The sequence below is a fragment of the Bos indicus x Bos taurus genome, chromosome 6, assembly GCF_003369695.1.
Source record: "Bos indicus x Bos taurus breed Angus x Brahman F1 hybrid chromosome 6, Bos_hybrid_MaternalHap_v2.0, whole genome shotgun sequence".
Lineage (NCBI taxonomy): Eukaryota > Metazoa > Chordata > Mammalia > Artiodactyla > Bovidae > Bos > Bos indicus x Bos taurus.
The window spans coordinates 13,559,114-13,574,383 of NC_040081.1; the positions used below are offsets into that span (position 1 = coordinate 13,559,114).

The window sequence follows — 15,270 nt, forward strand, 5'->3', positions numbered from 1 at the left end:
CACTGGGGTGTTGTTACTTCTGGGTGTTCTCAGTTTGGAAATATGTGTCTATGAAATAAACTGACAATCAGTTCAGTTCAGTTCAGTTCAGTTGCTCAGTCGTGTCCGACTCTTTGTGACCCCATGAATCGCAAAACGCCAGGCCTCCCTGTCCATCACCAACTCCCAGAGTTCACCCAAACTCATGTGCATTGAGTCAGTGATGCCATCCAGCCATCTCATCCTCTGTCATCCCCTTCTTCTCCTGCCCCCAATCCCTCCCAGCATCAGGGTCTTTTCCAATGAGTCAACTCTTCACAAGAGGTGGCCGAAGTATTGGAGTTTCAGCTTCAACATCAGGCCTTCCAATGAACACCCAGGACTGATCTCCTTTAGAATGGACTGGTTGGATCTCCTTGCAGTCCAAGGGACTCTCAAGAGTCTTCTCCAACACCACAGTTCAAAAGCATCAATTCTTCGGTGCTCAGCTTTCACATCCATACCTGACCACTGGAAAAACCATAGCCTTGGCAGACTAACAGGATAAAAGAATATAAATTCATTAAACTTTAATATTTCACACACAGAAAATAAAATTGAATACCCTCGCCCCTAAATTGGTGAGATTTGAGAACTTACATACCCTCTTAATTGGGGTTCCCTGATGGTTCAGCAGGTGAAGAATCCGCCTGAAATGCAGGAGACACAGGAGAGGTAGGCTTGATCTCTGGGTTGGGAAGATCCCCTGGAGGAGGAAATGGCAACCCATTCCAGTACTCTTGACTGAAAAATCCCATGGACAGAGGAGCCTGGCGGGCCACAATCCAGAGTCACAAAGAGTTGGACACGACTGGGTAGGACTGAGCAACTAATCATGAACATGATGCCATCTTAATAGGGGAAGGGGATGTAGGCAGTTTAGGAAATGATTTTCAGGGAAGGTGAATGGGCTTTTAGAAGAATAGATGGGACATATTGTATGGTGGTTTATGACAAAGTTTGTCTGGCTCTCAGGTCCACTAGTCTGATAGGAGTCAGTGTTCCCTGGTTGATGAACTCCTGTCAAGGGAATTTATGACAATTGAGTTCCTTTTAGAGGATCTGTCTTTAGGCAGATAAGGGGAGTTCAGAGAAAACCTCCTTAGCATTGGCTGCTTTTTAAGTGCTTTCAGCTCAAAATAATCAATGTACACAAGTGATATATTTTAGGGGTGGCATGACCTGAACTCTTTCAACAGTAACCCCTTGTATGTACTCATATCTATACTTATTTCTTTATCTGTTTTTATTTATCCGTATTTATATTAGGCTAAACATGAGTTCATGCTGATGATGTTCCTTGTTCCGGAAAGAAAAAGGTTGGCAGCAGATGGTGCCTCACAGAAAGTTTCCTTTTAGTCTTGCTCTGATGCTATGTGCCAAATCTACTAAAAAAATCATTGTCCATTCTCTAGGCCTCCTCTGAAGATTAATCTAATCTTGCAATACAGTCTGCATTGAAAAACATGGTTGTTGGAGGCACAAAGCTCTGCATAGAACTGGAAGCACGGTCAGCATTAGAAGAAATAGAGGTCAGGCAGCTGGAGCAACAAGCCTGCTCTTTGACCGGGTGGTAGTGAAGAGGTTAAATATGAAGTTTGGATATACTTAGAGAAGTTACTGGAATCACTTTTTTCCTGGTATCACCATTTCGGACAGGCCTTGATGAAGAGAGAAGTGACTCATACGGTAAACAGGTCATGTTAATAGCAGTTTGTCTTACTTTGGCAGAGACGAGACAGCAGCACCCAGCACTAGTAAGTGGTTATCAGTAAAGCATCTGAAATTTAAAACAAGTATTAATGTTCAGGTCTTTTTATGTCTAACTCTTTCTGCATTACAAAAATAATGTCTTCTTTGTTAGCATAGGTCTTTTGCCAAGTTGGTAGAAAGAAAACCTGTGTCATTGACTAGGGTGTCAATGATACGGCAGGAAAGGAAAAGCTCAGTATCTTTCCATTACAGAGGGAGAAGTCTGTGGTGGTCAGGTAGCTAAACATGCAGCTCTCAAGAAATGTTTCTTATAAGTTGAAAAAGGAAGAAATGCCTGAGGAGAGCTGTATTTTGCCAACATAAGCTCTATCTGAGCATCTTATAAAAATATCTGAAAGCGTAAACTGACAGTTAAGGAAAATGTGGGAGAACCAGTTTTGAAATACACTAGGAGATGGCACTAAAGATATGCCATAATTTATTATGAAACATTCATAGCCACAAATGTCTGATTTGAGGAACGTTCACTTTTCAGGGAGGGAGAATGACTTAAAAGAAAAAGAAAAAGGAAAGAGAAACCCAGGAAGGAAAAAATGCAGTTGAAGATCTACTACAATAAAAAAAATTAAGAGCGTAATAAGCCTTTAGTGTGTTTTTACAGACTAAAAAGATAAGACTTTATGAACAAATTAATACTACTCTTTTAAACATTATATATGAAGAATGCTTACTGGCTCTTCCTCTCCTGTGCACAGAATGTAGCCATGCATGTTGGCTTGTACTAGCTAGCTCTCCTATGTGAGAGCGTGTGTTCAGTTGCTCAGTTATGCCCAGCTCTTTGTGACCCCATGCACTGTAGCCTGCCAAGCTCCTCTGTCCGTGGAATTTTCCAGACAAGAACACTGGAGCAGGCTTCCATTTCCTCCTCTAGGTGATCCTCTTGACTCGGGGACTGATCCCGTGTCAGCTATGTCTCCTGCATTGGGAGGTGGATTCTTTATCACTGAGCCGCCCGGGAAGCATGTGAGTACCAGGGTTCAGTTATATTTATCTTGGTGACAGCATTCCTGGTGCGCATTGAAAACATAACATATAAATTCCAACAGATTAATCTGAAATTTCTTTGTAATCAAAGCAAGATACTGTTTGCAATTCTATAAACTATAAAAAACTTCCCTGGTGGCTCAGATGGTAAAGAATCTGCCTGCAATGCAGGAGACCTGGGTTTGATCCCTGGGTTGGGAAGATCCCCTGGAGAAGGAAATCGCTCCCCACGCCCATATTATTGCCTGGAGAATTCCATGGACAGAGGAGCCTGGCAGGCTACAGTCCATGGGGTCGCAAAAAAGACTGAGGAACTAACACTTTCATTTCACCTGGCCTATGCAATGGAGTAACATTTAGAGAAGTATTTTTAGAACTGATCTTGTTTTGTAAAGTCTTCATATCCACAGCAGGCCTGTGTATGCATTGGTGAGTGTGTTTCTGTACCTAAGTTTACTAAGGCAAAGGAGCACATAAAATGTATGGTATTGCAGTAAATAGGTGTTTAGAGAAAATGACATCTCATTAAGGAAGGTGTGGTTGCACAGAGAATATTTTATTTCTATTCAAGTTTTTGTGTTCTTTACTTCTTGTTTTTTTTTTAAATTCATTATTTTTATGATCATTTTGATTCATGAAACACTAATAGTTGAAGCTAATAAGACAATTCGCAAAAGATTTTAGTCATGAGGAATTATGAACCATAGCAGTATTACAGAATTCCCTTGTATTTAGCTATCTTTTGGCAACAATAAAATACTCATCTTTTATGGCTCCAAGTATATCCATGGATAGTGAAGAATGTCCTCTCTTATGTGTGGATGTTTACATTTAATGACTAGAATTTATTGAAAGCTTGCTGTGTGTAAGGTACTATGATAAGATATGCAATAATTTATTCAGTCTTACATAAAGTTACCCCATTTCACAGACGAGAATCTTGGATTTTAAGAGAGATGTGGTTATGACTTACACAGACTGTGGAGTTAGTAAGTATAGAACCAAGTCTTAAAGTCAGGTCTAACAGAAAGAGATCATTCGGAAAGTCTGTACATTGTTCTGATATATTTTTCTATAACCAAAGGGGGAAATCATGCCTAAACAGTGTTATAGTTTTAGTATATAACTGGCTTGGGGCCACTGTGTTGCTTCATCTTGCTCACTCCTAAAGTTCCAGGGATTAAAAATAGTAAGTAAAATTACTCTTAGGGCCCCCCCAAATATTCTGAGCCAAGAGAAAGTTCATGCCTACTGAATTACCAAATTTGGCTGCTGATACCTTTTGTGCTAAAAATAAATAGAAAAGCCATGATTAGGGCCAAATCTCCAAGTCATACATCAGTTGCAGCAGTGTGCTGGGGGCAAGGGGAATATGGTTTCTTTACAAGTGAGTTCTGCTCTACCATTGGAAATCTTATTTTCAAGTCACTCCCAAAGTCTGAGGATTAAAACTGCTTTAACTCGAGAAAGGGGCCAGGAAGCACAAAGCACTTACCTACATGTAGGCTTAAACTTACTCAGCTCCCAAGACACGCCCTGATGCTTTGTCCTGATGTCTTGTGAGGCACTGCCTGAGGGACTCACTAGCATAAGTTTGGTGTAAGCAGTTACGTATATAAAATTTCATGGATTTCCTACTCCCGATTTTAAGTAATGAGCTTTTCTGTCAATCATCTCTTCACCTATTCGTAGCAACCTCAAGCCTTTTCTGAATTCAGGGCATACTGTTTAGTCAACTAAAACTTTGTCATAATCTAACAGCCAAATCTCATAACAGAAGCAGGCAACACAATAGACTAAAAAGGCTGTTGCTGTTTAGTTGCTATGTTGTGTTCAATTCTTGCAACCCCATGGACTGGAGCCCACCAGGCTCCTCTGTGCATGGGATTTCCCAGGCAAGAATAATACTAGGATGGGTTGCCATTTCTTTTTCCAAGGGATCTTCCTGACCCAGGGATTGAACCCATGTCTCCTGCTTTGGCAGGGAGATTCTTTACACTGAGCCACCTGGGAAGCTCCCTTTAAAAATTTTTTAAAAGTATCTTGACTACTGAGTTTGATTTAAATTAGTCATCTTTATACTGTACTCTGAAGAGTCGGGTTATGGAAGATGAGGTGAGAAAAGAAGGGAGTGTATGTGGATTCTGTGCGTGCTGCTCAGATCCTTCCATTAGAACCAAAGTTCCGAAGAACCAGTCTTCTCTGATGACTGCTGGAATGCTGCTAGCTGACAACCCCCAGCTACCAGTCCTCTCTGGCAGTCACTTCTGGCTGAAGACAGCTCCCTCGTCCCAACTATAGGTCAATCCTGAAGGATCATTCCTCTTTGAGAACACCCAGTAGCGTCACCGAGGCCTTGCTGTGACTGTACTGAACTGCCCCATCCTGCTTCTTTTACTTGCTTTATAGGATCTTACTCCAGAGCACTGTCTAGTAAATTTCCTGTTTTCCTAACTTCCTAGGGAACTGGCGCCTACAGCAATATCAACTAAAACAGCTCTGCTTTTATCATTTATGTTTATGTAGATAAAGCTCAGCTTTATCATAATCACTCATATATTTATAGTCCCCTTAAAGCAAAACAAACTAAAACCTTTGAAAGCCACTGGTCTAACAATTAAACAATGTTATATTAAACCTTATATGAAAAATCATCATTATGGTTTTGTGCAGGGTTAATTTAGGTTAATCTTTACAAACCAACATCCAAGTGTTTTCCTTTCGTAACTGTTTCTTCACCTTTATTTGTATGGTGTGTTTACACATTACTGTTGTGCCTTTTAAAGCTGAAAATACATTAAATGATAGTCATGAATATTTTTGCTATATATGTAAAACCGGGAAAATTTATTGACAGACCGGAGAAAGGCATTTTGTAGATGGCAATAGTCTCAAATATTGAGTTGTTATATATCTCATTCCCTGCTCCCCCCCACAAAAATAATTCTGAAGATTTTGTTTTGAACCAACTATGGTATAAATAATTATACTGTATATAGAATTTTCATTCTTTCCTTAAAAAAACTCACATTAAAAAATATACCATCAGCTAGCTTCTTGTAACACAGGGGTAAACCCATAACAAAAAAGGTCGATGGTCTTGTGGTAAAAATCACTGTATTCTAGCAAAGAATTTCCAGCTGATGAAGTCAATGAAAGGGTAAGTGATTGAAATTTGCTGAAAAAAATAACAATTCAAATTTAATAAACATTTGAATGACCAAGTTTTAGATCTGGCTTCTGCTGAGTTCATTCAATAATTTTAAAGAAGAAATACAGTTTGGCTCATCTAGATCTGGATTTTCCCGGTACTCTATCGTCTGGGAAGCTGTAAATCCATCAGGCCTTGGCTTTCTGCTCCAGCAATAAGGATGAGGAAAACACGCTCTTTTTACTCTCAAGTGACTATACCCAAACTTGATGTGGCAGTAATTAACTGACAAGCAGAAAACAACATAAGGAGTCAGAAGGGAGACTCAGGATGCAGGGCTGTGAAAGGGTATTATTTATTAGAAAGAATAACAAAGTATTTTATATACGTGTTATTTAACATATATAATCTGGGCAGCTAGGTCACTCTAGTTGTGAATTTATTCAGGAGCCTAAAATACCAAGCTTAGATACTTGAGAATTCCTGCTCACATTTCTGAGATTTTTAAAGATTAACGTTTAGAAAAGAAAGATCTATTGAAAAATACTGGAAAAATATGAAATTTAGGTAGCATGAGTTACCATTTGCATTCTGAAGAAATAGTGATTTCATCAAGCATGACATGAAAATACATTTTTCTTCTAAAAATGTAAGCATAGAGTAGCAATACTGTATATGTATGCAAAAAATAGCAATATTCTTCCATTGAAAGTAAATAAACTTTATAAGTGATAACACATAAATCAATCCATGCTCTTTATGCAAATAGGGTGTATTTTTGGAGTCAAAAAAACTTTAAAGTGCAACCAACTCTAGGTCTTCTTTGTGAATACCTTCTAGGGAGAATATGAATAAATGAAGCTGATTTATTTATTTGGCAAAGATTTTGAGGACAAACTGTATGCCAGTCATTGTGTTCGGTGATGCAGTTATGAACATGATAGACATGTCTCTGCCTGTGAAGCCTATTGTTTAATGGAAGAAGCTGACCATAAACTTTTACAATATAACATGACAAATGGGGACAGGGGAAACACAGGGTCCTCTGAAAGCACATGAAATACCAAAGTGAAAAGTGAAAGTAAAAGTCGCTCAGTCGTGTCCGACTCTTTGCGACCCCACGGACTATACAGTCTGTCGAATTCTCCAGAATACTGGAGTGTGTAGCCATTCCCTTCTCCAGGGGATCTTCCCAAACCAGGTCTCCTGCATTGCAGGTGGATTCTTTACCAGCTGAGCCACAAGGGAAGCCCAAGAATACTGCAGTGGGTAGCCTGTCCCTTCTGCAGCTGCTCTTCCCGACCCAGGAATCGAACCAGGGTCCCTGAATTGCAGGCAGATTCTTTACCAACTGAGCTATCAGGGAAGCCCTATGAAATGCCAAAACTGGATTTAAAAGAGGTGGAGAAATTTTCCCCAGGGGACACAATATCTAAATAAGCCTTAAAGCTGTGGATGTGCTGGTCAATTTGGTAGGGAGGAGCTAAAGAAAGAAGGTAAAAGATTTTGGAAGAAAGTACAGCTTTCAGCTGAAAACACAATCAGTATAGTGAGACTTGGGAAGGGAAGGTGGCTGCATAGACAGGTAAGGTATGTTAAGAACCAGTTCACAAAGGGTTCATGAAAACTATACTAAGGACTAAACATTTTATCATAATGGTAACAGGAAGTCATTGAAAAGATTTAGGCCAAGGACGTCAGTCACATTTTAGAAAAATTATTCTGATTATAACATGGAAAAATGAAGGCAGGAGATCAGTGAGGATTCTAAGATAGCAATCTATGGATGGCAGTATGGACTAGGTTAGTGATACTGTGAATGGAAGGAAGTGGCAAAATTTTTTAGGAGGTAAAACAAGGTGAAAGAGTGATAGGTTACATGTGGGCTGTGTAGGAGGCAATCGTGTCGTTCGCTAAGACTAGAAACACAGGAAGAAGAAAATGGGAAAAAGATGCCGAGTTCCTTTTCTGGACATGTTAAATTTTGGGTACTAAGGGATAAGCAAGAACAGATGTTGGGCAAGCAGTTGAATGTATGAATCTGATATTCTGCATAGAACTCTCTGAAATGGAGATGTAGACTGGAGAGCTGTTAGTGTGAAATGGTAACTGAAGCCATGGGAGTGGTGGTATTGCTCAAGGTAATATGTAGACCCATGAAAGAACAGTCTGGAACATCAAAAATCAAGGGTTGGGCAGAGAAACTGTTATTGTTCAGTCTCTAAGTCGTGTCCAACTCTTTTCATCACCATGGACTGCAGCATACCAGGCTTCCCTGTCCTTCACTGTCTCCCTGAGTTTGCTCAAACTCGTGTCCATTGTGTCAGTGATGCCATCCAGCCAACTGTCACCCCTTTCTCCTCTTGCCTTCCATCATTCCCAGCATCAGGGTCTTTTCCAATGAGTCAGCTCTTCCATCAGGTGGCTGCTGTATTGGAGTTTCAGCTTCAGCGTCAGTCCTTCCAATGAATATTCAGGGTTGATTTCCCTTAGGATTGAACTGATTTGATCTCCTTGCTGTCCAAGGGACTCTCAAGAGTCTTCTCCAACCACAGTTCAAAAGCATCAATTCTCTGGCACTCAGCCTTCTTTATGGTCCAACTCTCACATCCATATATGACTACTGGAAAAACCATAGCTTTGACTATACGGACCTTTGCTGGCAAAATGATGTTTCTGCTTTTTAATACACTGTCTAGGTTTGTCATAGCTTTCCTTCCAAGGAGCAAGCGTATTCTAATTTCATGGCTGCAGTCACCATCTGCAGTGATTTTTTGGAGCCCAAGAAAATAAAATTAGTCTCTGTTTCCATTTTCCCCCCATCTATTTGCCATGAAATGATGAGACCAGATGTCATGATCTTAGTTTTCTCAATGTTGAGTTTTAAACCAGCTGTTTCACTCTCCTCTTTCACCCTCATCAAGAGGCTCTTTAGTTCTTCTTCACTTTCCACCATTAGAGTGGTATCATCTGCATATCTGGGGTTACTGATATTTCTCCCTACAATCTTGATTCCAGCTTGTGCTTCATCCAGCCCAGAATTTCGCATGATGTACTCTGCGTAGAAGTTAAATAAGCAGGGTGACGATATACAGCCTTGACATACTCCTTTCTCAATTTTTAACCAGTTCATTATTCCATGTCTGGTTCTAACTGTTGCTTCTTGAACTGCATACAGGTTTCTCAGGAGACAGCTAAGGTGGTCTGGTACTCCAATCTCTTGAACAATTTTCCAGTTTGTTGTGATCCACATTGTCAAAGGCTTTAGTGTAGTCAATGAAGTAAATGTTTTTCTGGAATTCCCTTGCTTTTTCTGTGATCCAGCGGATGTTGGCGATTTGATCTCTGGTTCCTCTGCCTTTTCTAAATCCAGCTTGTACATCTGGAAGTTGTTGGTTCACGTACTGCTAAAGCTGAGCTTGAAGGATTTTGAGTGTTAACCTTACTAGCATGTGAAATGAACACAACTGTACGGCAGAGAAATAGGACTTAGAAAATATTCAGTCCAGCAATAATCCTGAAGCAATAGTTTGTACATTAGTTGATATTCTTCTTGGCCAATTCTAGTACTAGAAGTACTAACAAGTATGACAGTCTGATTTTTTAAATTCTTATTTCACCCTGTCAAGCCATTAATTCACAATGAAAACTTCTAAAATAAACTGAAATCAATAAACATTTGTAAAATAACTAAATAATTAAAATAATAAATAAATAGCTAAAATATGTAATTATATTATAGAATCACAAACCAGACAAACAGCCCTTGATTGCTCAAATACCCAGCTTTGATTATTTTGAGCTTAATACTTTACAACAGACCTTATGCTGTAATTTGCTCTCTCTCAGTTCTGTAACTGTTTCTTATTTCCTGATCATTTGGATAGTCTTTAATAGATTGGCAGTTTAGTGATAGCCCAGGAAGATTTTCTCTGATCAAAACGTGATTAAATAGAGATACACTTTGGTCAGAAGACAACTATGGTCCATAGTTCCCACATGGAAAAGATTCAAATGCAATTTTGGATGGGTCTGTGGGGATTTGCCTTGATATACTTCCTTTATCTTTTTAAGAGTAGAAATGGAAATGTGGCCTCTAGAGTGGCTAATCAGTGATGTGCTGATGATACATGTTCAACAACTGGCTTCCCACAAAAAAAGAGCCCTGATTTGTTGTGTTTGCCAATTATAGTGTAAATACTCCCTTCATATTCAATGTCAGGCCACCAACTTGATGTCACTGAAGGCAAAGAGGGATTAAATGTATACAGTTGGCTTTTGCAAGCCAGTGTAAGCTGGCTCCAGCACACTAGTGAACTAAGAATGATCTGACTGGTGGCCAGGAATGGAAATATACCTTGCATATGAGTTCAGCATATGAGACAACTGAATTCTACATAACTTAGTTTTTCCTTTAGTGAAAATTGATTTATTCATCTACAGTCAGTTTACTTATAGGTCTTGACCTTTTCCTTTTGAATAGAGGTATGAGTGATATATACATACACAAATCTAATAATATAGCACTATAATTTCTCTTTATTCATAGTAATAGTAGTTTCTAAAATTGCCTTGTGTCTGAGATTGAAATGATTGAGAATGTTTGTGAATCAATTCCTTATACCATGAACCAAAGAAATGACCAGTTTCTTTTTATTTCAAGATATCAGTATAATTTGCATTCTAATACCTTTCATAAAAGAAAATATTTTATTTCCATCAAATGAGCAAAGTTTGTTTTTTCCCTATTAAAGCAAATTATTTGTTGGTATGCTCTTCTAATAATATATGCAGAAAGGATAGCATCAAAATATCTCATTTCTTTATAGAATTTAATATACATCCTATTAACAGCAGTGTACAGATGTATAATATTTGACAATTAAAAATTACTTTAAAAAATATTTTCAATATTAGCTCTGGTAGAACCAGAGCTGCTATTATGCATACTATTTCTTTTTTTACATTCCAAAAGGAAATTAAAACTTCTAGTAGTATTACAAAGGAATACACTTTTAAATATTGAATGCAGATATACAAAATCTCATGACTTCTGTTAAAAACCTCGCAACTCTACTGGACACGAATAATGTCAAATAACTTGCTCTTATGCCAGGTTCATAAAGGTTACTATTAAAAATACTGCAAACCCAGTAAAAACACAATGATATAGTACAAAGTCTTTTTTCAAAGTCAAACTTTAAAAGATCTGTATTTACACAAAGGAATAATATTTTTTAGTGCCCTCTGATTGGTACTGTTGTTCAGGATAATCTAATTTTAGAAATCTAAATTGAACATTTTCACCATTTTTCTGCTTCAGTATGGAAGATGCTGAGGACATACAGAATAAATTTTAGAAACAGGACTGGGTAAAAACTTTATAAAGTAGAATAGTAAACATTTTACACACTTTAGTTATTGCCCTGCCAAAGATAAAAATAACCCATTGCTCCATCTTCCTCTATTTAACTTTCTAGATAACTATCTCAAATACCTATCTTTTGTCTACATAGAAAGTTTTTTTAGACCAAAGTATAAAGATTTTAGATTTTTTTTTTAACAAAATCCAAAATATCAGTAAGCCGTTTTTCATTTTCTAAATATGTTTACAGAAATGCTATTTTTCAATATAAAACCCCAAAGTGTTGAATTAAGACACATTAATAACATGCCTGGCCAATTACTGACTTGACTTTAGCATTAGAGGAATATGATACAATTGGCTGTTGAGTTCCAAATTTAAGCATTTGGTTTTATATTGTAATACTGTAATGTCTAATACAGATATTAAAGAAAATGAGCTTTTTCTTTTAAAAAAAGGAATAATAAAGAATTTCAGCCATAATACAAATCAACTTTGAGGGGAAAATCCATATCAAGATAGGAAATAGATTTTTAAAATCTTAGACTAATTGCTATAAAAGAATTATAAAAATGTAAATTTCTAAAAAAAATACACTGAAAATGTTTATCTAGGAAAAAATACAAGGAAAACATTCACTACTACGGGGTACAGTCAACTATGGACCTGGCTTATGAGCCTTTAAAAATTCACAAAAACTAATTAGCACCAAAATTGTCTAAAACTCCAAATGATATACTGAAGTAATTCCAAGCCCAAGTATTACATTATAAAAAAGTTATATTTAACTTGGAAGTTTTCCCAGTTATAATAAATATATTTCTTTACAATCTTTAGAAAATGTGCTAGCTTTACCAATTTTCAAAATATTAAGGTAGTGTATAGAAGTTGTCATTTACATTAGTTTTGGCTGAGCAGGGACAATGGAAATTCAAGTTATTTCCCAGAAAATATGGATTTATTTGGTTGGGGTAAGTGAAGAGCAATTCTCCAGTCAAAATTTTTCACTCCCTGTTTCACCCTTTTTCTTCTAAAATGTTTTATTAGAGCTTTTACAAGATCTATATTGTCTGATTTGAATTTTGTATCCTATTTTCCCTGCTCACTTTTTGGTGTTATTTAAGGTCTGGCATGGGAATAGGAGTATTTAAAAGTGGGCACAGATCACAGTAGTTAAACAAGTTATGAATAAGCTACTATATATATTCAACCCTCTTAAAATCAAGTTGAATTTAATTTTAAACATCAACTTACAAATTTAATTGCAAAACAACAACACACAATTTGAAACAAGGCAAACTTTTCAGCCTTTATGTAGTGAAATGTATAACTTCACTAATTACATATCTGGCTACCAAATGTCAAACCAAATGTTCATTTGGCCATATTTTACTGCTGCACATAAATAATGACAAGGCAAAGAAGAGCAACTAGTCCGAAGGCTGGTAGGCCAAGGAACCACAGCATAACCCAAAAGAAAATGACTATTACTGGTTCTACAATTTGTTCTCCAAAATACATCCTTGTGAAGCCCATGTTGAGGAGGCTTTTGTTCAGTTCACCAAAAAGCGTTCCCATCTTTTTGTAGTCATCTCCCACAGGCTCGCCAGTGTGGTTTTGTGATTCTTCAATATCCTTTGAAAAACAAAAACAAGACAAAATATAAACATAAAATGAGAAACAGGTGAAGGTCTTTTAAGAATAATGATCATTTCATAGTTCTTTATCTTCCAGAGTATGTACTGGGCATACTTGTGATAACCATTCGATAATATCTGGGAATGTTCCTTTTGATTGTCACCCAGAACAGCTGTGACTGTGATCACCTTTCAAGAATATGGAAAGCACTGATTTATTGATTTATGTGGCCTTGACATTGACTGGACACTCAACTACTAGAACACAGATTTACAAGATGAAGGAAGTAGCTGATCATTTCATTTTCTAGCTCCCTGGAATTGCACACAACAACTTATTAAGTGAAAAATCATGTTCGTATTGTTCTTATCAATGATTGTGATTACTGAACAACCTTTTTATACCAATCTGCTGTTCAGAGGCAGGCTCTGGATTGCTCTGTCCTGCTAAGTAAGCTTCTTTTCAGTCCATTCATTTGACACTAAGACTTCAATGACCCAGCCTCCTCTCTCTGGAGTAGAGCTTGCTGCTACTGTTGAGCAATTCTCAGCTATTATGTCTGTGATCTTTCGATTTTAGCTGGGAAGCTAAGAATTCAGTGTAGGTCCTTGATGTCCTAAATGCTTATTAATCTCATCAGAAGAAACATACAGTTTCCACATAGGAATAATTTTGTATAATAAGCCTAAAAGTTTACCTACATATCAGTTCCCCAGAAAATGTCCATGTGTACCCAATTATACATACCAAAAATTATGTACTATTTCTATTACCTCTCAGTCTTATTACAATTAGGGTCTTTATACTACTATCTTGCTGCCAAGTCACTTCAGTCGTGTCCGACTCTGTGCGACCCCATAGACGGCAGCCCACCAGGCTCTGCTGCCCCTGGGATTCTCTAGGCAAGAACACTGGAGTGGGTTGCCATTTCCTTCTCCAATGCATGAAAGTGAAAAGTCGAAGTTAAGTCGCTCAGTCGTGTCCGACTCTTTGCGACCCCATGGGCTGCAGCCCACCAGGCTCCTCCATCCGTGGGATTTTCCAGGCAAGAGTACTGGAGTGGGGTGCCATTGCCTTCTAGTAGATAGATATTAAGTTACTATCTCTTAGCTTCAACCCTACTCTTTGAAATTCTACAAACATATCTGGTTCCCTGTTAGGCTCTGCCAGTAGAGGAACTAGAGAGACACTGCACAGCAAGAGGAGGAGGAAGGGGCTTGCTCTTTCTTGTTTGCCTCTCATGGGTTTCTTGGTCCTCTTGGTCTCCAGTGATAGTTCACTCTGGCGGTAGTAGGTCCTTCTGGTAGCAGCTACTGATTTCAGTTTAGTGACTTCCCAGCACCTGCAGAAACTATCTCAATGTGCCTTCCTGAGACACCAGATCAAACCTGTGGGTTCCTTTCCCTCAGATCTCTGGTCCCCAGGGTCTGTGGTGTTCCTCCTTTGAGCTCAGAAACACCAGTACCAGGTGGGCGGTGATTGGCTCTTGGAAGCCTGAGTCTCAGCTGCGTGTCATGGGGCCTTCCCCAGTTTTCTCAGTTTTAGTAATTCTCTCTCTTCTCTGCTTCCTCAGGCCCAGGAGTGGTGGCTGGTTCCTGGTGTTACTACCTGTGGCACTCTAGCCTACTAAAGTGGTTTTTAAAACTTGATATGTTAGACTCCCTTGGAGGGCTCTGAAAGCCCACTGCCAGGGTTTCTGATTCAGTAAGCCACAATTGGGGCTTGGAGTCTGAGAATTTGCACTTCTAACAAGTTTCCAGGTAATGCTTATGATGCTGGTATTTTTTTTACATCTTTTGACTATGACTGCCTTCATGTTTTTGCCTTTCCTGTTCTTCAATGCCTGCTTAACAATTCTTTGTATTAACTTATCTTTGTTAAAATAATTGGTATAGTTTCTCTCTTTTCACTAGCCCCTAATTTGGTCACAAAAGAAAACCTATGTCACAGTGACACAGTTGTAATTGTAATTTATTAAACCTAATCTCTTTTAGGCATGATGATTCAAATCAGTAATTATTTATTGAACATATACTTGCTCATAGTAGGTGCAAGATAGAAAATTGGAGTTGGTGATGGACAGGGAGGCCTGGTGTGCTGCGATTCATGGGGTCGCAAAGAGTCGGACATGACTGAGTGACTGAACTGAACTGAAAAAAGACGACTTTGGGTATAGAGTTTCATATAATAACAAGTAAATATTAAAAGCTACTAAGTAGGCTGTCTAGGCCAGAAAATAGTTAATTAACTTAACTTGAGACACACTTCAAACACATGAATTGGACTTAGATTCCTTTAGTAGAAACCAAAACTTAATCATTTCAGTAATCAATAAGTAAAT

At 38.1% G+C, this 15,270-nt stretch overlaps 1 protein-coding gene across 1 annotated transcript in view; it reads right to left on the minus strand.

Annotated features, from left to right (window-relative positions):
• Positions 1-10,554: 10,554 nt before the first annotated feature.
• Positions 10,555-15,270, minus strand: part of FAM241A (family with sequence similarity 241 member A) — a 43,501-nt gene continuing 38,785 nt past the window's right edge. The window contains exon 2 of the mRNA XM_027543827.1: positions 10,555-12,926. Coding sequence (XP_027399628.1) covers positions 12,681-12,926 — 246 coding nt within the window. The 3' untranslated portion in view covers positions 10,555-12,680. The remainder of the gene's footprint in view (positions 12,927-15,270) is intronic.